The sequence below is a fragment of the Engystomops pustulosus genome, chromosome 4 (genome assembly GCF_040894005.1).
Source record: "Engystomops pustulosus chromosome 4, aEngPut4.maternal, whole genome shotgun sequence".
Classification (NCBI taxonomy): Eukaryota; Metazoa; Chordata; class Amphibia; order Anura; family Leptodactylidae; genus Engystomops; species Engystomops pustulosus.
Window position 1 is genome coordinate 59,312,341 of NC_092414.1, and position 22,939 is coordinate 59,335,279.

The window sequence follows — 22,939 nt, forward strand, 5'->3', positions numbered from 1 at the left end:
CGCCATCACTGTACTAAGATATTGATGACATCCATGTAAGTGGCTGTATGCTAGGCAGTAATTCATAACCCCACTACCCACCACTGCGTAAAAGCAGTAAAGCTAACAATTCTCTGGTCTGAGAAAAAGTTGCATGAATGAATGTTTGTTTAAGTAAAGCATTATCAATGGAAGCAGTCATGATGCAATGGCAAGATAGCCTACCTTGAGCAAACTGCTTATCCAGGGAACTAAGAAAAGCCTAAAAATGGCAAACAAAACACAGATTAGCCATTCCGACTTCCAAGCAATGAGGATTTTAATCCACACACATTGCCCGTCGTGAGTAATGAACAGCTTAAGGGTGGATTTGCATTGTCTGTCATTGTTCTATGATCATAGTACGTTAAAAGTGTCACGGATGGGACTGCTTCCTCAGGGTGCGCTCACACAATGTGTTGCGATTTGTTTTTGATGTGTTTTTGACACATTGTAAAAGCTCCAACTTTGAGCACAAGCTAAGGTTACATTGAGTTTCCACTGCATCTGCTAAAACGCAATGTAACCTCAGCATGTGATCAAGACTGAAGCCTTTGGAATGCGTCAAAAACACATAAAAAAGTGACACAATGCGTCGTGAACGCGCCCTCACTCCTATTGTTCCATATGAATGTTTGTACTCTGTAATGTAATATTATATTTGTATATGTCCCCTATGATCGTAAAGCGTTACGGAATTTGATGGCGCTGTATAAATAAAGATTATTATTATTACAGCGTCCGCTCTACTTCATATTGGAGAAGCAGGAACTCTGTGCATCATATAAGTCCCCGGCAGAGTGATCCATCCGTGACACCGTACTTTTCATGTTCCGTGATCACAGACATTGTGAATACTCCCAGAGGTTGCGTTCACGTGTTCCATCTGGATTGCGTTGCAAAACACAATTCATCTGGAACAAGGAAGGGCTCGGCCCAATTGTAGGCCCACACAGCCGCCTGCCGCATCCCCTTCATGCCGCTCCACACCCACCTTGGCATAGGGGTAATCAAAATCAAAATGCCTGGCAGTTCGCATTACTGCAGGGCTTGTATGCCAGAAAACCGGTGCACAGGCCCTGATAAGCAGTCCGTTAAAAAAACGCCTGAGTTTTTGACCCGTTTAATTAAGATAATTGTTAAAACCTGTTAGAAATGCATGCGTTTTTTAACAGACTGCTTAAAAACAGCCCAAACATGGGTTCAAAACGCCACATGTGCCGCCGGCCTAAATCTCCCCCTATGTGTCCGCTATTGACCCCTAGATGCTCTGAGTCTAGAAAGCCGTTGTAACACAAGGTCAGGTAGAGCATAAAATGAATGAGATGGTTTACCTTCAGAGATATGACCATGGTTTTTTTTTTTACAATAATCTTTAACCCCTTAGTGACACGGCCTCAAAAAGCTCTAGTGCCCCGGGGCATTTTTAGCAAATATTTTAAGTTAAGTAAGTTTAAACATATTTTCATTCATATTTTTATTTGGGGTTAAAAGTGGAAATTGTAATTTATAGGACATGTTTTTATTATGGTACAACTTTTTTATTTTCAAATGAACTTAAAATGAAAATTATTAATGAATTCCCTATTTTGTTTTGGTCGTTTTCATATATAATATATATAGTTTCGGGCAAACGGAGAGACTATGGCAATACATTTTGGAGTGTAGCGGGGGATTTTTTTTTATTACCTGGGAAGTGTGATTGTATTTTTATGAATATTTGTTAATATTTTTGTGTGTGTTTTTACTTTGTATGCCCCCCATGATGTCATAAAAGACCCCTGGGGGACATTTTCACTTTTATTTTTTTTTTAATTTGACTTTATTCTTTTTTTTTTTCAATTTTTCCCCTGTAACTGAGGCATCTACAACAGCCTCCGGTACAGGGGAAAACCACCATCTGTGACTGGTGGTGCTGATCAAAGCTGGACTGGGTCTAATTAGCATAGAGACCTTCAGCGTGATGCTGTGAGAACTGCATCTCCTTCTCCCTAGGGTCACCGGGTGTCTCTGACTGCAAAGTCTTTAGACGTCAGCGGGTGGTCCAAGAGAGGTTAAAGGAAATCTACCATCAAAATAAAGCATATAAAGCAAGGACACTTACTCACAGATCCAGGCACTGTGACCGTGGTAATCTTATATTTTGTATCCATGGCTTCCACCCTTCTATCATCTATTACAATTATGCTAATGAGCCGGAAAGGGCTCTGGGCGACGCCTCGCTCCCACTGTGTGAGATTACAGCTTGGAGGGCTTCTGGTAATGCTCCACAGAGCCCTGGATAACAAGTATAAGTTAATTACCTCAGTAGCAGTGCCTAGATGTATAAGTGACCCCGGTTTGTCATGCCCTTTGATGTTGAAATTACTAAGGCCTCTTGCCCAGGGGCATTTTTCTCGTGCTAGTCCAATGTGATCTGACACAAGCAGAGCATGTTCTTTGATGCCAGTCTGAGGAATAAAACGCCCATAGATAGATTTGGTGTTTGCTGTAACTGTCCTCTTGTCTTGGTGTCAATTTATACTTCAATATATGATATTGCTACTTTTATACTTTTTCATGGCCATTTTTACTTCTCTGGCATACACGTGATGATCTTCCCCTCTCTGCCACCATGGGACCGTCCTACATACTGGGGGTGATGTATTAGACAAGTGCAGAGTAGAACTAGGCAGGTCTCTGCTGCACCAGATTAATCATTGTGTCTGATACTGGATGATTAGTTTGTCTATTTTGCTGCACCACAAGCTATTTCCTGGGAGGCCTCACCCCCTTTTAAAGTGAGGACACATCCATTTCTCGGACAAGTCAGAAAACTGCATAAAAATCACTTTGCTAAATAATATGACGTAAAATCAGCAGCAAAGTTGCATGTCCGAAACTAGGGGTCGGGAACGCCACATATTTTAAAATGTAATTCCGTGAGAGCCAAACAATATGCACATGCCCCACGGTAGATAGGTAGCCACAGCACATGCCCCCGGCAGATAGGTATCCACAGCACTTGCCCCTCAGTAGATAGGTAGCCACAGCACATGCCCCCGGCAGATAGGTATCCACAGCACTTGCCCCTCGATAGATAGGTAGTCACAGCACATGCCCCCGGCAGATAGGTATCCACAGCACTTGCCCCTCAGTAGATAGGTAGTCACAGCACATGCCCGCACCAGTAGATAGGTGGCCACAGTACCCCCCACCCCTCCCCGATTAGATAGGTAGCCACACAGCACATGACCCTCAGTAGATGGGTAGACACAGCACATGCCCCACAGTAGATAGGTGGCCACAGCATATAACCCCAGAGTAGATAGGTAGCCACAGCACATGTCCCCTACAGTAGATAGGTAGCACATACCCCCCCCCCCGTAGATTGGTGGCCACAGCACATGACCCCTACTATATAGCTAGCTACAGCACATACCCCCCAAGTAGACATGTAGCCACAGCACATTAACCCCAGTAGACATGTAGCCACAGCACCCCCCCCCCCAGTAGATAGGTAGCTACAGCACATGCCTCCCAGTAGATAGATAGCCACAGCACATGCCCACCCCACTAGAAAGGTAGCTACAGCACATGCCCACCCCCCCAGTAGACATGTAGCCACAGCATATTCCCCCCCAGTAGATAGGTAGCCACATCACTTCCCCCCCAGTAGATAGTTAGCCACAGCACATGCCCCCCAGTAGATAGGTAGCCACAGCACATTCCCCCCAGTAGATAGGTAGCCACAGCACATCCCCCCCCAGTAGATAGGTAGCCACATCACTTCCCCCCCAGTAGATAGTTAGCTACAGCACATGCCCCCCCAGTAGCTAGGTAGCCACAGCACATTCACCCCAGTAGATAGGTAGCCACAGCACATGCCCCCCCAGTAGCTAGGTAGCCACAGCACATGCCCCCCAGTAGATAGGTAGCCACAGCACATTCCCCCCAGTAGATAGGTAGCCACAGCACATGCCCCCCAGTAGATAGGTAGCCACAGCACATTCCCCCCCGTAGATTGGTGGCCACAGCACATGACCCCTACTATATAGCTAGCTACAGCACATACCCCCCAAGTAGACATGTAGCCACAGCACATTAACCCCAGTAGACATGTAGCCACAGCACCCCCCCCCCAGTAGATAGGAAGCTACAGCACATGCCTCCCAGTAGATAGATAGCCACAGCACATGCCCACCCCACTAGAAAGGTAGCTACAGCACATGCCCACCCCCCCAGTAGACATGTAGCCACAGCATATTCCCCCCCAGTAGATAGGTAGCCACATCACTTCCCCCCCAGTAGATAGTTAGCCACAGCACATGCCCCCCAGTAGATAGGTAGCCACAGCACATTCCCCCCAGTAGATAGGTAGCCACAGCACATCCCCCCCCAGTAGATAGGTAGCCACATCACTTCCCCCCCAGTAGATAGTTAGCCACAGCACATGCCCCCCCAGTAGCTAGGTAGCCACAGCACATTCACCCCAGTAGATAGGTAGCCACAGCACATGCCCCCCCAGTAGCTAGGTAGCCACAGCACATGCCCCCCAGTAGATAGGTAGCCACAGCACATTCCCCCCAGTAGATAGGTAGCCACAGCACATCCCCCCCCAGTAGATAGGTAGCCACATCACTTCCCCCCCAGTAGATAGTTAGCCACAGCACATGCCCCCCCAGTAGCTAGGTAGCCACAGCACATTCACCCCAGTAGACAGGTAGCCACATCACTCCCCCCCCCCCAGTAGATAGGTAGCCACAGCGGATGCCCCCCAGTAGATAGGTAGCCAGAGCAAAAAGTAATGCTCACCTACCTGCGCTCCTTGCAGCCGGCTCCTCGTCGCTTCCATGCTCTTCTCTATGACCCAGACACCACCGCCGCCGTTGTTGCTTAGGCAGTGCCATTCCTCTTTATGATCCACACCTGGGTTACAAAAAGGACACCGGTAGCGATGATCTTAGACGCACTCAGGGACAATCACTATTTATTAAAGATTTCTGTTGTCAAATACCTGGAAACGGCTAAATGATTTTTATGTTTTCCATCCAAAGGCCAGGATTGTATTTTTTTTCTAATACATGAGATGACACTGAGAACAAATAGACCTGCAGTTCAAGACAGAGGTGAAGGGGCAATGCCCTCTATTTACCAGTTCATTCTCCTAACCTTTGATTTTTCCCTCTGAGCCTAGTCACATTTTGTGTAGACACCATGAAGCTTCCCTCTCTGCTCTTCTGCCTCTTTTTCCTAGGATCCATGCAGGCCAAGCCCGTAAGTAACATATACATGTACCACCTAATATGTACCACCTGGGCAGTTAACATATTTGGAGCTTGTGTCCCTAAAACATAAGGTTATGGATTATAACGGATCGAAAGGTCACGTCACTAAACTGTTTATGATATGGCTTTGACATTTGAGAAAGACTACGGAAAGCTATGCTGAGACGCTGAGGTCACATTTGGTGTAAATGCCTTGTGTCTTCTTTTCCTAATCTTAGGAACCTGGACAATCCGGTTTGTTGAGTTCCTATGCTGCTAGAAATGTCAGACCTATAGCTAACAGCTCGGATATTGACACCTCTATTACCTTTTTATGTCATGTTTCCAAGTATTCGGAACAATGACATTTATGATTACAGTAAACAGGTAGGATAACATCCATACACCATGTCATATGTGCTGGAGGAAACAATCTGTTGCTGAATATCAGACACAGGAAATATTGGGTAACACGGGTAATCACGGAAGGAAAGAGCTGACTAAATACAGACAAGAATCATTGGCACCACATGTCACGTGTTAAATTCACTATAGAGTTGCATCAATTTACTGTATCTGAACTGAGTGGAGTGCAAATACTTTTACAAGTATCTTATGTGGACTTAACTAGTATAGACTGTTCAACTTGTTTTTGGAATTTAATGTTTTTATGCAAATTAGACAATACCCGATTTTGAAAACCTCTATGCCAGTGATGGTGTACCTTTTAGAGACTGAGTGCCCAAACTACAATCAAACCCCACTTATTTAAATGCAAAGAGCCAACTTGGCAATTTAAGCAGTAACATTGTTGCTACCTGTTTGTCACAGCTTTTAATTGTATTGGCGTCCTGAGGACGCCAATACAGTTGAACGAAAGATGAGAAATTCAGATTATCATTGTAGCTTCCTTCCAGGTTCCCCTGAACAGGATTGTGGGGCCTAGAGCAGGCGCTCCAATAATAACGCAGCCTTGTCTGCACTTCCTTGCTCCTCCTGTAGACCAAGACAGCTAAGGATGTGTAGCTTTAAAATAGCACTGATCACAGCACATCCTGGGCTGCCTAGGACTGCAGGAGGAGGTTTTGAGTCCTGTCTGGAAACTGGGGTGATGGACTGGGTGCCCACAGAGTGTGCTCCAAGTGCCACATCTGGCAACCGTTCGCCACCACTGCTCTATGCCATATATGTTGTACATATAGAATACAAGTTAGCCCTTTTGGTACCCTTAGATACTGTACTTTGCGGGTGGCAAACCGGGCATTTGCTCAGGGCTCCCTGCATGTTGACTTTTGTGGGCAGAGGTTGTATTGTTCCTTTATACTTGTTGATTGAATGCCTGGTTGAAGATGCTTATCTATCTATCTATCTATCTATCTATCTATCTATCTATCTATCTATCTATATATCATCTGTCTAGTTATCAAATACCAGCTCACATAGTATGTAGCAGTTATACTAGTAGAATCACAGCATGTGGATGACATTTTTACAAATATGCTGTTACTGTACAAACGGGCTATTTTGGGTCGTGTGCTATCCGTTGTTTCACCAGCTCGCACACAGTCCCATGTATTTCAATGGGATCACACACATGGTCATGGGTTTCCATGGCTCTATTTGTCCCCTGCCCAAGCTGCTTGGGAAGTCCTTTTCTACAGTGATTGGCGTGTGGGCTGAAGTTTTAGTTATTAAAGGAAATCTACAAATCTAAATCTCAAAATCAAGCATGATAAACCAAGGACACATAGTTATAGAAACAGGCACAGGTACTCTGGTAATCTCCATATATTTGTTATACATGGGGGCTTGTTTACTAGGGTCCGCGGATCACCCTTTCATTGGATTTACGAAATTTTCATGATTTGCGTCGCTTGACAGGTATTTAACTGGGGATTGTGTTGCACACGATCGGATTGTGACACAATTGTGCTGGCTTTCATGCGACAGAAATCGGGGGGCGGTCCGTCGGATGATCCAACTGCTTCGGACTGAGTGCGGGATTTAATATTCAAATTGTGTCGCATCCAATGCACTTACATGCACCAGGAAGAAGATGGTGAACTCTGGCGGACCAGAGCGGGAAGCGACACATGCAGGAAATCGGGCGCACAATCTTTGCATTGATGTCGGACAATGCACTTCGGGTGAACCCCCGTTGGCCGGGTAAGTTAATGTGCCCCAATGTATCCTTCCTTCTAAAATCATATTGTAAAATTATGCTAATGAACCTGAAGTGCTCTGGGAATGTTACCAGAGCCCCTTAGTGCTATAGCTCCACAGTCTGTTACACTGTACAGGAGCACTTTCCCCTCCCACTGTGTGCTGAAACTTCATTATCATTAGCATAATTTTAAAAGTTGATTTTAGGAGCTAGAAGGCCATGAATAACAAATATAAGAAGATACAATCGCAGTGCCTGAATCTACGAGTAAGTGCCCCTGGTTTATCTTGCTTGAGTATTAAAGGGAGCCAGTGAGCAGAAATTCACCCAATAAACCACTCAGGGTTGTCTGTGCACAACAGGTGGATGTATTCAATGAGTGGTGAGCTGGAACTTTGTTTTATACTATTTGTTGCAATTAACCACTACTAGCAGGTAGCTAAGCACCTTCCAGATCTTCAGTTTCTTTTGTAGACCCGGTATGATGGCATCTTTTTAAAAAAAATCAACTTTGAAGTGATCACTGAGGACAAGCTCTCCCTGCCTTGATTCATGTCATGCACCAGACTAAAGGTGAGCCGGTTAATGACTCCGGGACGTCAACACAATGAAGGGGCGTTGCGAGGCGGGGAGAGCTTGACTTTAGTGCTAGACTTTCCGCCTCTGACTTTTTACAACCAATTTACATCTCACTTAAAAGTTGATTCTTTGGCTCATGTTCTAGAAGGTGTTATGGTACTTTAGGCCAGTGACATGTGTGGAATTCAAGTTTTTTTTTAAATACTTATTTTTGTGTTTTCAAAATGCAATGCTTGATGTATTTTAATTTAATACATCTGTGTCTTTTTGTACTAATCCAGTGGTTTGTTAGATTTTGGTTCTTTTGTTTGGAATTCTTATTCTCCATGCAGCTTCTACAGTTTGCTCTCTAAACGCAGAGCACAAAACACAACCATTTTCAAAGATTACAATAAAAAAGGACATAGCAAACACAAACCTTAGAAATCACAGTAAACAAAATGTCAAGTAAAGGCACTAAGTGAATAAACCAATTAGAAAACAAATGAAGCGAAGATGCTGCTTCCAAGACATAAATAAAAAAAAAACGTCACGTGTGACAGCTGCCTTACAACATACTAATAGCGGTTTAATAGATCAATTTCCCTTTAATATGTGTTTAACCCCTAGAGGCAGGGTTTTTTTGCTAAATTCTCGCTCTCCACCATCAAAAATCCATAACTATTTCATTTTTCCATGTACAGAGCTGTGTGAGGGCTCATTTTGTGCATAACAAATTTTACTTCTCAGTAATGATATTTATTATTCCATGCCATGTACTGGGAAGCTGGAAAAAAATTCCAAATGTGGAAAAATTGGAAAAAAAACCCATTTGCATCACGTTCTTGTGAGTTCAGTTTTTACGACTGTCAATGTGCGCGCCAAATAACACCCTGGCTTTATTCTTTGGTTCAGTATGATCAAAGTGATACCAAATTTATATAGGTTTTATTGTGTTTTAATACATTTTCATAAATTAAACAAATGTGTATGAAAAAGAGCATCATAGCGCTGCGGCGGCAGAGCGTGAGGGGGTTAAAAGCATTTTTCTACTGATGGGTTAATATATATATATACATTAATGTGAAGGATTGTGAGGGAATATTAGCATATTCAGGAGCTATCACCTGGGGATTTGTATTTGGAAAAGTAATTACTCTAATGGCACTAGCTCTTAGGCAGCAGTAGTACTTTCCCTGTATTATTCTGTATTCCATTAGTTATTAATTCCAGTAAATTAACATAAACACATTTATTGTTTCAGAAACACAGAGAAAAGCAGAGACTCAAATCTGGATTAGGTAACTTTTTCTGACCATCACATAAAGTCTTTTTGTTTTTAAAGTGGAATCTGTCATGAGCATTTGGTCCCACAACCCACCACCAATAATCTCGGACAGAGTGGAACCAAAATGATTTCCTCTCATGTTTTGGGATAGTCTTGAATCATGTCTGAAGGCTGGAAATGAATGGGCATAACAAACCTTTGTCTCCTTCATAACTTTACACCGCGATGTGTGAACTTACCGTCCACCACAATGTACAGTTTACCCCCCATTAAAATTCATTTAGTGCTCTGTCCACCTCAAAGTGTGCCAATAAAGCATAATACAGGCGGTCCCCTACTCACCTGACTTACAGACGACCCCCTAGTTACAAACGGACCTCTGGATATTGGTAATTTACTGTACTTTAGCCCTAGTCTACAATAAACAGCTGTAACAGTTATCACAGGCGTCTGTAATGAAGATTTAGTGTTAATCCTGATTCTTATGACAACCCAACATTTTTAAAATCCAATTGTCACAGAGACCAAAAAATGTTTTGCCTGGGGTTACAATAATATAATATACATACAAATTCAACTTAAGATCAAACCTACAGAACCTATCATGTACGTAACCCGGGGACTGCCTGTACTCCTATTAGTGTTACTTCAGCTACCATTTATAATGCACACAGCTGTGGCAAAGGCACAATGGTGATGTGGGGAGCCATCAGCTGCCTGCTTCACCATTGCGAATCTTTTTGAACGGGTCCCACAGCAACTAGTGCTTCTAACTAGGCGCTTCCACCAGTTTATTAAATGTACCCCTACAGTCACACGGTTGGAGAAATGTCCAGCCCACCAAGGTTGAATAATATATGTAGCATATATGGATAAGCCATCCCAACAACACAGTTCTATGACTTCTTACAGGTCATTTGAATACAGTGTTCATATTTTTTCTACATGATGCTCATTATACAGTATAAATGGAGGAGATCATTATGCATCTCTAACTGTTCTGCATAACAGGTTGGTAGCGCTTTGATGGCATAAGTCCTGATAGCAGGTTCCCTGTAGTTTGGTCTAGCTATAACACTGCTAACATATAACATTATATTTTAGTACTGACGGAGAGTGGGGATCTGTGTCATTTCCCTTTTCATCACGCCCGAGAGCTGCACCACACTTGTATCAAAAAAGGAAAGAATGGACCCAAGCTCTGGTAAGGCCATGTTCACACTATATTGTTCCCTGCCATCTATAACTTGCATTCTGTTCTAGTCACCATCAGGTTTTTGTGAAAATATGTTTGTCTTTAAAAATAGTGTTATCCATTGTCTATTATCAGTATGAGAAGTAGAAAGGTGAGGTGGGAACAAGGGATAAGGAGGCTTATTCAGCCACCTCAGGTATTGTAGAGTAAGGACTATCAATAGAAGAATCAAAAGAATAATATGAGAAAATGTTATTCTATAGTCAGTTCTATGCCGTGTGCTAGTAAATCATTAGGTGCTTTTACCTCCTTGTAGTTCATTAGTAGAGCATTAGGAACACTTTGCCTGCCACAGTCAGTATGTATTAGAAATCATAACAATACAAGGAAATTGGGGACAGAAGGTATAAATGATTGGCTAACAGGTACCATCTTAATTTTCAGGTGGTGGGTGGGTTCTGTCAACCCTGCCTTGGGCTGCAAAAAATATATTTCACTTTTATGGCTGAATGTTATACCAAATTTTGGAAAATATTGCCTATAAAAATATTCTGTATTATATTACAGTATCACATGGGGATAGCATTTAGCATATGCTTCCCCTTCAGCTATACAAGGGCCCAGACAAGGGGGGACCCATTCCAGCCCCGGTAAGTTTTCATGCAAGCTTCCCCCTGCTATCACTCCTGATCAATGGGGCAGTTACTATAAAACCCTTTATATCTTACAACTGCCTTGTAGATCTCTTTTATAAAATATCTCTTGAAATGTTATATTTTTATATCTTAAAACTTTTTATCACCATTCTTATAAAAACAGCACAGCTTAATAAAAATGTATGTTGTGTTATATTTACTAGAGCTTCTTTATACCGTATGTTTCTGTGTGACTTTACTAGATACATTAGTGCCAAAACCAGGAAAGACTTCACCCCTCAGAAAACTTTTGACTAGCTCAGCAGTGATGGATTAAATGGGCAATTAGGTTGTATAAAGATGGTGCCCTTGCCAGTCTTTATTTTTAAATTTATAGGTGCTGCCCCCTACCCTGAATCCCAGCTATATCACGGCCACTAAAATTACCAGAGAAACCTTTAAAAAATTACCCTCTAACTTACTAACTAATAACACCCCCACCAGCCGCCCTTTACCCACATTCGCAAGATAGACTTAGATCGCTGACCCTACACAAACTAGGTGGTTAGTCAGTGACTGGCATTCTAGAAGCGGCATCTAGCAACTCACAGGTGATGATCCTGAACTGCATGATGCTTCTCCAAACCCTGCTGCACATGTGGACCAGGAGATAAGTGGCTTGCTTGGGTTGTCCCACACTGTGCTCCAAAAAAATATACATCCCTGACACAACAAGTGGCTGCGCTGTCTTCCCAGCATATATCAAATATGTATCGAGACCCCCACACTAAAAATTGTAATATATACTATACCGTCCAAATAATGAAACCCTGAATAAATAAGATGCCAACCTCATAACTACTATATACAATATATAACCCCCATGAATGAATTATACATAATCACATACATAGATACAGTATGCATTAGAAAAGGGGAAAAGTTGAAAGCAAGAAAGATAAAATATTTTAAAATAAAGCTCTTTAGAACTTTTTAAACACAACTGGGATAAGGTATAATATATAATATATATATATATATATTTGCAGACTAGATAATCCAAGTGGCATAGGATGACCCTTCTGGAACCCTTCTAGAATCCTTTGCTGCTACTGTAGTTTAGAGCATCTGAGACTAGGAGGAGATTGTTCATGGTACGATATATTGGTTGGTTAGTATGTAGTGTTATTTTTAATATGTTTATTGTTATACACTGTTGTATATGGAGCAATGTTGCTAAATATTACCCCTCAATACTATTGCAATTCATATGCGTAATATTCCTCCCAAATGCAATATACACAATGTAGCGCCACTCGTTATTGGAAACCACGATATAAAAGTCCTTCCTGCATCTAATGTCAGCAGAAACTCAAAAGTTGGAAAACAGAAGTTCACAGAGCGACAATTCCTGATCCAGCTGTTCTAGATAAATAAAAAGTTTATATTACCCAGACCAGTAGTTATGTTGATATGTATACCTATGAAGCGCCATGTAATGACTGTATTAAAATAATCTCAATTGTATTGCCCGTAGATGAATTGTTTTGTGAGCTACTTGATTGGGGATCAATATAGGGATAAGATAACCTATCAGTTCCATAATGCTATTAGCTTCCACAGAAATCCCATAAATCACATGAATATGATATTGTAGAACATTGATAATGCCGTGTTTCACATAGTTGCAATCATTGGTAACTTTGTTAAGTGACATGGCTCACACATAAGGTTTATACACACTTTTGCATTATCCTAGTCATTTTTAAAACCGTTTTTTAAAGGATTACAAAGAGCTTTACTTTAAAATATTTCAATGAAAGTTATATCTTATGTTACCCGCTTTATCCTTTTTCCCTTTTCCAAACATATGACTTAGTCATACTGTATTGACTGTTTTAAAGGAATATTCCCATTTCAGCAAATTAATGTTATTGTTGGCATAATAGTTATACAACTTTCCAATGTACTTCCTGTATCAATTCCTCACTGTTTTCTAGAGCTCTGCTTGCTGTCATTATATATAAAGCTTCTACATTTACTTCCAGTGGATAGAAATCTGACCATGGTCACACAGGTGCACAGCTCATTATATCACACAGCTCTGATCACCCTATGTCAGTGGTGGTGAACCTATGGCACGGGTGCCAGAGGTGGCACTCGGAGCCCTCTCTGTGGGCACCCGGTGCCAGTTCAGCATGAAAGAATTCACCTGCAGGCAAAGATAATGTAGATGGTGCTCTCAGCATTATTTTAAAGCAACACATCCTTGGCTTCTTCAGACTGTAGAAAGAGTAAGAAGGTACAGACAGGGGTGGTTTAACGATATAGGTCTTTCTTCTATTTAATTTGTGGTAGAACAGAGAGCAATAAGTTACTGCTTAAATTTTCGTGTTGGCACTTTGCAATAAATAAATGGGATTTAGTTGTAATTTGGGCACTTGGTCTCGAAAAGGTTTGCCATCACTGCCCTATGTAATATAACAAGCCGTGCACCTGTGTGTCCATGTTTAGATTTCTGTTCACTTGTAGTAAACATGGAAGCTTCCTATAGAATGACAGCAAGCAGAGATCTAGAAAACCATAAGGAATTGATACAGAAAGTATATTGGAAAACTGTATAACTATTTATAACACCAACAGTAACATTAATTTGCTGACATGGGAATACTCCTTTAAGTCAGTCTGTTCTGTGTCCATGTTTCATGTGTCAGTGTTTTCACCCCCATATGTTCATCAGTTTTTCTTCACAAAAAAACTGCATTAATTAATTATAAGGTAAAACTTCTGAAAAAACTGACTGAACTCAAATTCAATCAGTGTTTTTTATGTGGACCCATAGGGGTGTCATTTATCAAACTTTTTAATTTTTTTTTCTCTTTTTTGTGACTTTTTAGCATAATTGTGCCTAAACTTGTAACTTTTACAGCCATTTTGTAAAGTTGGCCTCCACAGAGCTTTACACTGCTGCGCCTGATTTATCATAAAAATCCACATGTGGACAGCTGAAATAGTTGGAAATTACTATGAAAAGTCGCAAATAACCTCAAGGCGGGACAGCACAGCCAGCGTCTATATAGAAACATAGGGGGAGATGATAACGGCCATGCCCCCCTCATCACGCTGGATGTATATCTGGGGGGCAGGTGGATTGGCTGGCGAACAAAACTACACCAGGTCGGAACTGGTGTAGTTTGGTGTAAAAAGCAGCATATATTATTTAAAGAAAAATCGTTTCATTATACAGAATTACAGGCGTGGTATAGAGCAGAATTTGTGCAGACTAACATATAGCTCTGTGAGATAATATTCAATATAATTTATTCATTGAAATCTCCCCGACATTAACAGTAAATGAAGACTTCAATATCGGAGCTCTCAGATATAAGATATTAATAAGCATACATAATGAGTAACCATCTAGTAATGCCTCACAGCTACTTCCCTTCCTTGTAAGTTTCCACTTTACAGCAATCTATCTCTGCCATACCTTATGACTCAATGCGGTATAATAGAATTGTGTTCCCTTAGGTGTTCCCTCACAAGGAATTATGACAAAGACAAGCTGTGGTCCTACTGTGTGGAGGGTCATGTGACAGGTACTATTATTAGCTTACAGATTTTACTTTATTTTCCTTATTCTTCTAATGAACTATTCTACAAATAATTATTGCTACCTACAATCTGCAAAGCTTCTCTCTACAATGTTATAAAAATGACTTTTATTGCCATGAAATGGCTCATTTCACAAACCCAAAGGATGATTTCTCAAACCTATTAATGTTCAGGTAAGTTCCCACAGAAGCTTAAAAAGGACACATGTTCAGAGCTAATCAACCATTCTCACAGCGCAAAGGTAATAACACTGCATTATTGAACTGAAAAAAAAGATATTAAAAGACATTGAAAGCATTTTCTGGAATTATGGTAGAAGGACTTATTGATGTCCGCCAAGTTCTTCTGCTGATCCTTACAGTAAAGAGCTGCTGTTTCTGTTAGGAACATGGAAGAATTAAAATAAGGATATTGTAAAACCCTAAATGATCCACCGAACAAGCAACTTCATCCATATCATATCTTTTTATCTATCATCTATCTATATATCTACAAGACAAAAGTCCCAGCATCATAACACTGCATTGTCTACAAGTAGGTGCACGCTAAATGAGCCCCGGATAAGGACCTTTCAATAATTACAGAAGCAAAAAAGCAGCACTCCAAAAGCGATAATATAAGTTGAAAAGGGGGTCCTTTTATTCCTCAACAGAGCCAAAACATCACTTTTCTTAAAGGGGTATTCTCACCAAGGCAAGATTCTTAAATAACATTCTCTTATTCACTGTTATTAACAAAAATACATAATTTCACACATATAATTCCAACCTGTTTCTATACAATTTTGGTTTCCCCGGAATCCGACCTGACTATGGTCGGGCAGGGCAGAGTCTTTTTATGAGTAGCTTCTCTTTCCTGCACACTGCAGTGCTATCTGCCTACAGTCCGTCATCCCTGCATTACAAGACCAGCTCAGACACAGGCACTTCCTGCCAGCAAGCAGAATGCATAGACCTACTCTACAAACTACAGTTAAGATATTTATAGCAGGGGAAGGAGTGGGAGGAAGCAGAGCTGTTTGTGTGTGTTATAGCTGAGTTATGGCAGAGCTGAGAGTTTCATTGTCTTTTATATCCATCTCATGGATCTGATCTCTCATCTCTGAGAGATCATCTAAGCACATTGTCAGCACACAGCATCTCACAGCACTAGAGGAATCATGAAGTGTCTGCTGAGAGAGTCCCAGTCCACACACAGTTATATGAGCTAAAACAGCAATAAAACTTTGTAAACTGAGTAAAATTGTAAAGTAAGGGGTTAAAAATTATCTTTATTGTGTAAACATCACTAGGGGATTAAAATTTGAGAACTTTCTTTCATGGGCAAACCCATTTAGGGCACACACAGAGCCAACATATCACCTGCCATGGAATAAAAGGACACTTTTTCCATTGCTTTTTGAAAAAAATGTAAACTGGCCCCCCGCAGGTCCTTTTCTTACTGTCCTCCTCTTACTTCCAGGAGCGGTGGCTGATGTTATAGTGTGTGCGGCTGGCGCACACAGACCTGCCGCTCCCGGAAGAAGAGGACCTTTGGCGGGGGGCTTGGGAAAGGTGAGTTTTGACTTTATTCTTTTAAATGCTAGGCATACTGGGGGCTGGCTGGATGGCTATATACTAGGGGCTGGCTATATACTTGGGGACAGGGTGCTGGGTATATACTGGGGAGCAGGGGCTGGAGGGCCTGAAATGGCTATATATTGGAGGTCTGGTTATAAACTAGTGGGCATGGGCTGGCTATATACTAGGGGCTGGCTGGCTATATACTCGGGGCAGGGGGCTGGCTATAAACTAGTGGGCATGGGCTTGATATAAACTAGGGGGCATGGGCTAGCTAGCTATGTATTAGAGGGCATGGGCTAGCTGGCTATATACTAGAGCAGTGATGGCAAACCTTTTAGCGACCGGGTGCCCAAACTGAACCCAAAACCCCCCTTATTTATCATGAGGTGCCAACCAAAAATTAAAGCAGTAACTTATTGCTCCCTGTTCAACAACTTCATATTGGCCTCCTGAGGACATCAACACAGTAGAAAGATGGAGAATTTTCATCATTTTAGCTTCTCTCCAGTGTCTCCAGTGTACACAGAGAATTATGGGGCAAGCAGGAGGTCCTCCAAAGATAATCCAGCCCTGTCTACTTATTCTCCCTCTTCCTACAGTCCCAAGTAGGGAAGAAAGTATCAAAATATCACTGAAAGGAGCATCTTTTAAGTTGCTTGGAACTGTAGGAAGATTCTTTGAGTCCTGTCTGGTGTGCTGGGGCGATGGCCCGGGTGCCCACAGAAAGGGATCTGAGTGCCGCCTCTGGCACCCGTGCCATAGGTTTGCCACCACTGTACTAGAGGCTGGCTGGCTATATACTGGAGGGCAGGGGTTAGCTATATACCAGGGGGGCATGAGGCTGGCTAGTTATATACAGGGGGGGGGCAGGAGGTTGGCTAGATATATACTGAGGGGCAGGAGGTTGGCTAGATATATACTAAGGGACATGGGCAGATAGCGGGGGACCTATGTCCTGCATCTTTTGCAGCCTGGGCAGTGCAATCCACTGCTGTGGTAATGAGCCCATAGAAATAAATTGGGACATCGGCAAAGCACACGGCGCAACACAATGGTCATGTAGGTGAGGTCTTCGATTAAAGAGGTATTCCCATTTCAACACGTAATGCATATTGTTTGAATAATGAGTTATACAAATTTCCACTACACTTTCTGTATCAATTCCTCGTGGTTTTCTAGACCTCTAAATCTGCAAGGAATTGATACAGAAAGTATATTGGAAAATTGTATAATAATTTTCATCATACAAATATTAACATTAATTGCCGAAGTGGGAATATTCCTTTAAGTTTACAATAATGCATAATTTTCCATTCTGCTCTACCGTTATATAAGGGTAACATACGGTGCATAAAGGGTTCATTTTGTGTTTTTTTTCTGAAATTATTCAATAAAACATATTCTTGTCCATGGTTGTATCATTAGCAAAACATATAACATAACATTTACATAAAAACAAAACAAAAAAGATCTGATATGTGTCACAAAAAGGCTTCAAAAGAATTGATTAATTTTATTGCAATAAATATCACATGAAAAAAAGTGTACAGGACACAGACAACAATTGGTTGAGGGAAGCAGGTAGCATCACACACCTCCTAATGATCAGTCCTATAAACTCCCATTCCTGTCCATACCTAGTAATACAAAAGACACTGGGGGTCATTTACTAAGTAAAATGGACCGGGTAAGTAAATGTGCCCCACTGTGGTCAGCATCTTACCCCTAAGGTAAGATGCTTACTTTTTGAATACCTTTTTAGTACGCTCTTCTTTATAGTTTATACCTCATGCTTTATTTATGGATAGAGACTGTTTAGGGATTATACATTTTACCAGCTAGGCTTTTGATTGTTACCTACAGACATCTGACCACAGTGTCTTTTGTATTTCTATATATGGACAGACATGGGAGATTTTAGGACTGATCATTAGGAGGTATAAGGTTGAGTGATCCTACCAATAAGCAGGTACCTTATGCAGTGGCTTCTTTATCATTTATATTGACATTACTGAATGTATCATGTCCAATATCACCAGTTTGTCACCCTTCCAATAATATAGGTTTCTTCATGATCTCCTTTATGAACAAATAAAGGTAGGTTGAGTTTTGTGTTGCAGATGGAAACTTATAAATGTTCTCTTCACAGATCACTGTGAGAACAACCCATGTGGGTCAAGAGGTTTATGCGAAAGCAAATTAAGGGGTCATAATTGTATATGCCATGAACCGTACACAGGAAAGGATTGCAAGAAAGGTAAGGTGAAAGGAGGGGAGGGTGCGGAGGGAATTATCTGGATACGTAGAGGAATTATCATTGACACTAATGAGATATACAGGATTACAATGTTTCCGACATTCTCTTGTACTATCAGTTTATCCACTGTTGGATATTGGAGCTATTATTGCTAGGCCCACAGTTACAATAGAAGCATATTGGCACTTTGGCTTGATATTGCCTTTCCCTCTACTAAATTTTTTATGTTCTGTGGTCACATCTTAAGGATTCAATTACAGACTATGACAGATGACACCTTTGCCCATCGTGCCATAGCAATAAGGTGGTTAGATGGTACAATCTGCATGCTATTCTGCATATTGCTATTCTGCTTTCAATCACCATTAGGGGCCAGTTTAAAGGGAACCTGTCAGTTAAACATAGACTGTAAGCTCTTGTGAGCAGGACCCTCACTTCTATTGTTTCATATGACTGTTTGTTCTCTATAATGTAATATTATATTTGTATATGTCTCCTATGATTTGTAAAGCGCTGCAGAATATGATGGCGCTATATGAATAAAGATTATTATTATTAAACTTACACTAACAGAAATCTGGAAACTTCTATTATACAGTAGTACAACTATCCCTATGGTGTTCCTCCCCATGACTGTGAACTTCCGCAGTCCATAAGTAAAGTTTATTCACCATTTTTGCATATTCATGTTCGGTCTGCTCAGCTGCAGCTTCCTGATTGACAAAGAAGCATACTTTCTCATCTTTCTAATACTTTCTCATACTTTCTAAGCCAACTTGCATCTGATACATCATTCCCCCTCCCTTAGGAATGAGAGAGATGTGATTTGCTGAAAAGACAGCAGAAACACAGCAGCTCTCTCATTTTGTTCATTCCCACTCCCTCAGAAATTCTCTTCGTCGAGTCACACAGTCAGCATCTCTATCAGACAGCTACAGGTGTGGCTGGGCTGAAAGAACATGAATATGCCGGACTCGGCTCAAAGGAAAGACGATGATTGGACATGGAGTCATGTGCTGAGATGATGAGTCAACAGGCATGGGTAGGAATATAGGGATAGTTGTACTGCTGTATACTAGAAGTTTATAAAGATATGTTTAGTTAGTGTGGGTTAGTTTAACTGATGTTCCCTTCCAGAGTTAAGCACAGACTATACATTTAGAGTAAACAGTACAAGCCCCAAGCACCATATTTTGCACCAAAATTTCAAAATGAAACTTAAATATAGAGATAACATTTGAAAATGTATTGCCAAAGATAATGGACTTAAATTGGCATATTTTTTTTATTACATGCTAGTAATGGACAAGCACATAAATTAAACACCAATTAAATTAAATAACATTTCTTCATATCACATTTGCCTTCTCTTTAAACCATATGCAAATATGTAATTCTCTTGTCTGAGATGAGATGTGCTTAGAGGCTGGAAGGGGAGCATCACTCCTGATACATTTCTCTTGACTTCTATAGCAACTAGACGCATACTTCTTGTGTCATTTTAAAGATGCAAATCCCAGCACTTCTTTGTGCTATAGGTCTGGAGATCAAATTCCTAACTATGTATATCTGTTTCTTTATCACACAGAACTACTTCCCTGATGCGTTTTGAAAGCAGATATTCTTATCTTTAGAAAAGCACATGTTTCTATTCTATTTTGTTCAAATCAATTTTGTTAAATTCAGGATAATATGTGTTAATAATATTAAGTATCACCGTATATATTTAGTACATTATTGTTTTCCTCATCATTCTCTGAGGGTTATTTTTGCTTTATTTTTCAATCTTTTTGTCTCCTGTTTCAGTAGCTTCACACTCATAAGGGTATATATTCTCACAGGACCAATTTAGTGATCTGTACTTTTTGTTTGAAGAACAGGTTTTTGCCATTAAGGTCCTTTTATATTACTGCTACAGGTGATGCCTGTGTGACTATTGCCAAGTCAAGTGTTTGTATGGCAATAGTCCCCTTTGAATATAAAACTGAAACGTGTTTCCTGTATTTTCTAGACAAGTGCTTTGATGAAAAGCTGCAAGAGTATTTTGAACCCAGAGAAAAGTGGTTAAGATATCTGCCCCCCTTTTTGGAAGAATGTACCTGCAATGAGAAAGGAAAAGTATGTAAAACAACAACTGGAAAACGTGAGTTCATAACATTGTATATGTCCCTTATGATTTGCAAAGTGCTACGAAATTCACTCACCGGCCACTTTATTAGGTACACCATGCTAGTAACGGGTTGGACCCCCTTTTGCCTTCAGAACTGCCTCAATTCTTCGTGGCATAGATTCAACAAGGTGCTGGAAGCATTCATCAGAGATTTTGGTCCATATTGACATGATGGCATCACACCGTTGCCGCAGATTTGTCGGCTGCACATCCATGATGCGAATCTCCCGTTCCACCACATCCCAAAGATGCTCTATTGGATTGAGATCTGGTGACTGTGGAGGCCATTTGAGTACAGTGAACTCATTGTCATGTTCAAGAAACCAGTCTGAGATGATTCCAGCTTTATGACATGGCGCATTATCCTGCTGAAAGTAGCCATCAGATGTTGGGTACATTGTGGTCATAAAGGGATGGACATGGTCAGCAACAATACTCAGGTAGGCTGTGGCGTTGCAGCAATGCTCAATTGGTACCAAGGGGCCCAAAGAGTGCCAAGAAAATATTCCCCACACCATGACACCACCACCACCAGCCTGAACCGTTGATACAAGGCAGGATGGATCCATGCTTTCATGTTGTTGACGCCAAATTCTGACCCTATCATCCGAATGTCGCAGCAGAAATCGAGACTCATCAGACCAGGCAACGTTTTTCCAATCTTCTACTGTCCAATTTCGATGAGCTTGTGCAAATTGTAGCCTCCGTTTCCTGTCCTTAGCTGAAAGGAGTGGCACCCGGTGTGGTCTTCTGCTGCTGTAGCCCATCTGCCTCAAAGTTCGACGTACTGTGCGTTCAGAGATGCTCTTCTGCCTACCTTGGTTGTAACGGGTGGTGATTTGAGTCACGGTTGCCTTTCTATCAGCTCGAACCAGTCTGCCCATTCTCCTCTGACCTCTGGCATCAACAAGGCATTTCCGCCCACAGAACTGCGCTCACTGGATGTTTTTTATTTTTCGGACCATTCTCCGTAAACCCTAGAGATGGTTGTGCGTGAAAATCCCAGTAGATCAGCTATATAAATAAAGATTGTCATTATTCACAAATTATCAAGTGAGGATACGGTAGTATTGTGTATGCATTGAATACAGTCAAGGAAATAAGTATTTGATCCCGGGCCGATTTTGCAAGATTTCCCACCTACAAAGAATGGAGAGGACTGTCATTTTATTGTATGTACATTTCAATTGTCAGAGATAACCTAAAAAAAATCCAGAAAATCACATTGTATGATTTTTTAAATAATTTATTAGCATTTTATTCCATGAAATAACTAGTTGATCCCAAAGGAACACAGAACGTAATACTTGGTCTGACATTTCCTGTATTTCTTGGCCAGGCTTTCAAACACTGAAGCTGGGATTTTGGCCCAGTCTCCTATACAGATCTTCTCTAGATCTTTCAGGGTTTAAGGGCAACATTGGGCAACATTGAGTTTCCGCTCCCTCTAAAGATTTCTAATTCTCTCTAGACCACTCTAGGACCTTGAAATGTTTCATATGGAGCCACTCCTTAGTTGCCTGACTGTGTGTTTTTGGTCATTGTCACACCGGAAGACCCAACTACAACCCATTTTCAATGCTCTTACTGAGAGAAGGAAGTTTTGTCAAAAATCTTGTGATTCATGGGCTCACCCATCCACCCTTCAATGTGGTGCAATCGTCCTGCCCACTGTGCAGAAAGCCACCTCCAAAATATGCTGCCTTTCCCCCCTCATGCTTCACGTTTGGGAAGGTGTACCATCTACCTCCAAACACTGCAAGTGGAGATGATCCTATTTTGGTTTCTTATGACCACACGATCTTCTCCCATGTCTCCTCTGGATCATCCAGATGGTCAGTGGGAAACTTCAAACAGACCTGGACATGTGTTGGCATGAGCAGGAGGACATTGCAAACCCTGCGTTATTTTAATCCATGACGGCGTAGTGTGTTACTACCAGTTCTGGGCTGATTCCTGGCCCCACAAGGTACAATTTTGTCCCTGGGGCCCCTTAGAAAGCTCTCTGGTCTTGCATATTGCAAGAAATTGTGTTTATATTTATGCCTCCTCCAAGCCAGTTGAGCGTCGCCACTGGCACAGGATGTTCCAGCCTTGTGCCTGCATACTTTCTGAAAAACTGGCGTGTGGCATATTCATGAGGGGGCGGTCTGAGGTGCTCCACTCTCCTTAGCTTCTCCCCCGAACCACCCCTCCCTGACTATATGACTGCCAGGCTTCATGCGCCTTCA

General features: G+C 41.4%; 2 protein-coding genes across 2 annotated transcripts in view; one reads left to right on the forward strand and one right to left on the reverse strand.

Annotated features, from left to right (window-relative positions):
- Nucleotides 1–228, reverse strand: part of GRK6 (G protein-coupled receptor kinase 6) — a 39,949-nt gene extending 39,721 nt beyond the window's left edge. Inside the window, exon 1 of the mRNA XM_072146024.1 lies at nucleotides 205–228. The gene's annotated coding sequence lies outside the window, so the exon portion shown is untranslated. The remainder of the gene's footprint in view (nucleotides 1–204) is intronic.
- Nucleotides 229–5,180: 4,952 nt separating this feature from the next.
- The window catches only part of F12 (coagulation factor XII), a 49,752-nt gene continuing 31,993 nt past the window's right edge, over nucleotides 5,181–22,939 (forward strand). The window contains exons 1-6 of the mRNA XM_072146025.1: nucleotides 5,181–5,274; nucleotides 9,251–9,287; nucleotides 10,379–10,478; nucleotides 14,636–14,703; nucleotides 18,431–18,538; nucleotides 20,550–20,681. Of these exons, the coding sequence (XP_072002126.1) occupies nucleotides 5,215–5,274; nucleotides 9,251–9,287; nucleotides 10,379–10,478; nucleotides 14,636–14,703; nucleotides 18,431–18,538; nucleotides 20,550–20,681 (505 nt within the window). The 5' untranslated portion in view covers nucleotides 5,181–5,214. The remainder of the gene's footprint in view (nucleotides 5,275–9,250; nucleotides 9,288–10,378; nucleotides 10,479–14,635; nucleotides 14,704–18,430; nucleotides 18,539–20,549; nucleotides 20,682–22,939) is intronic.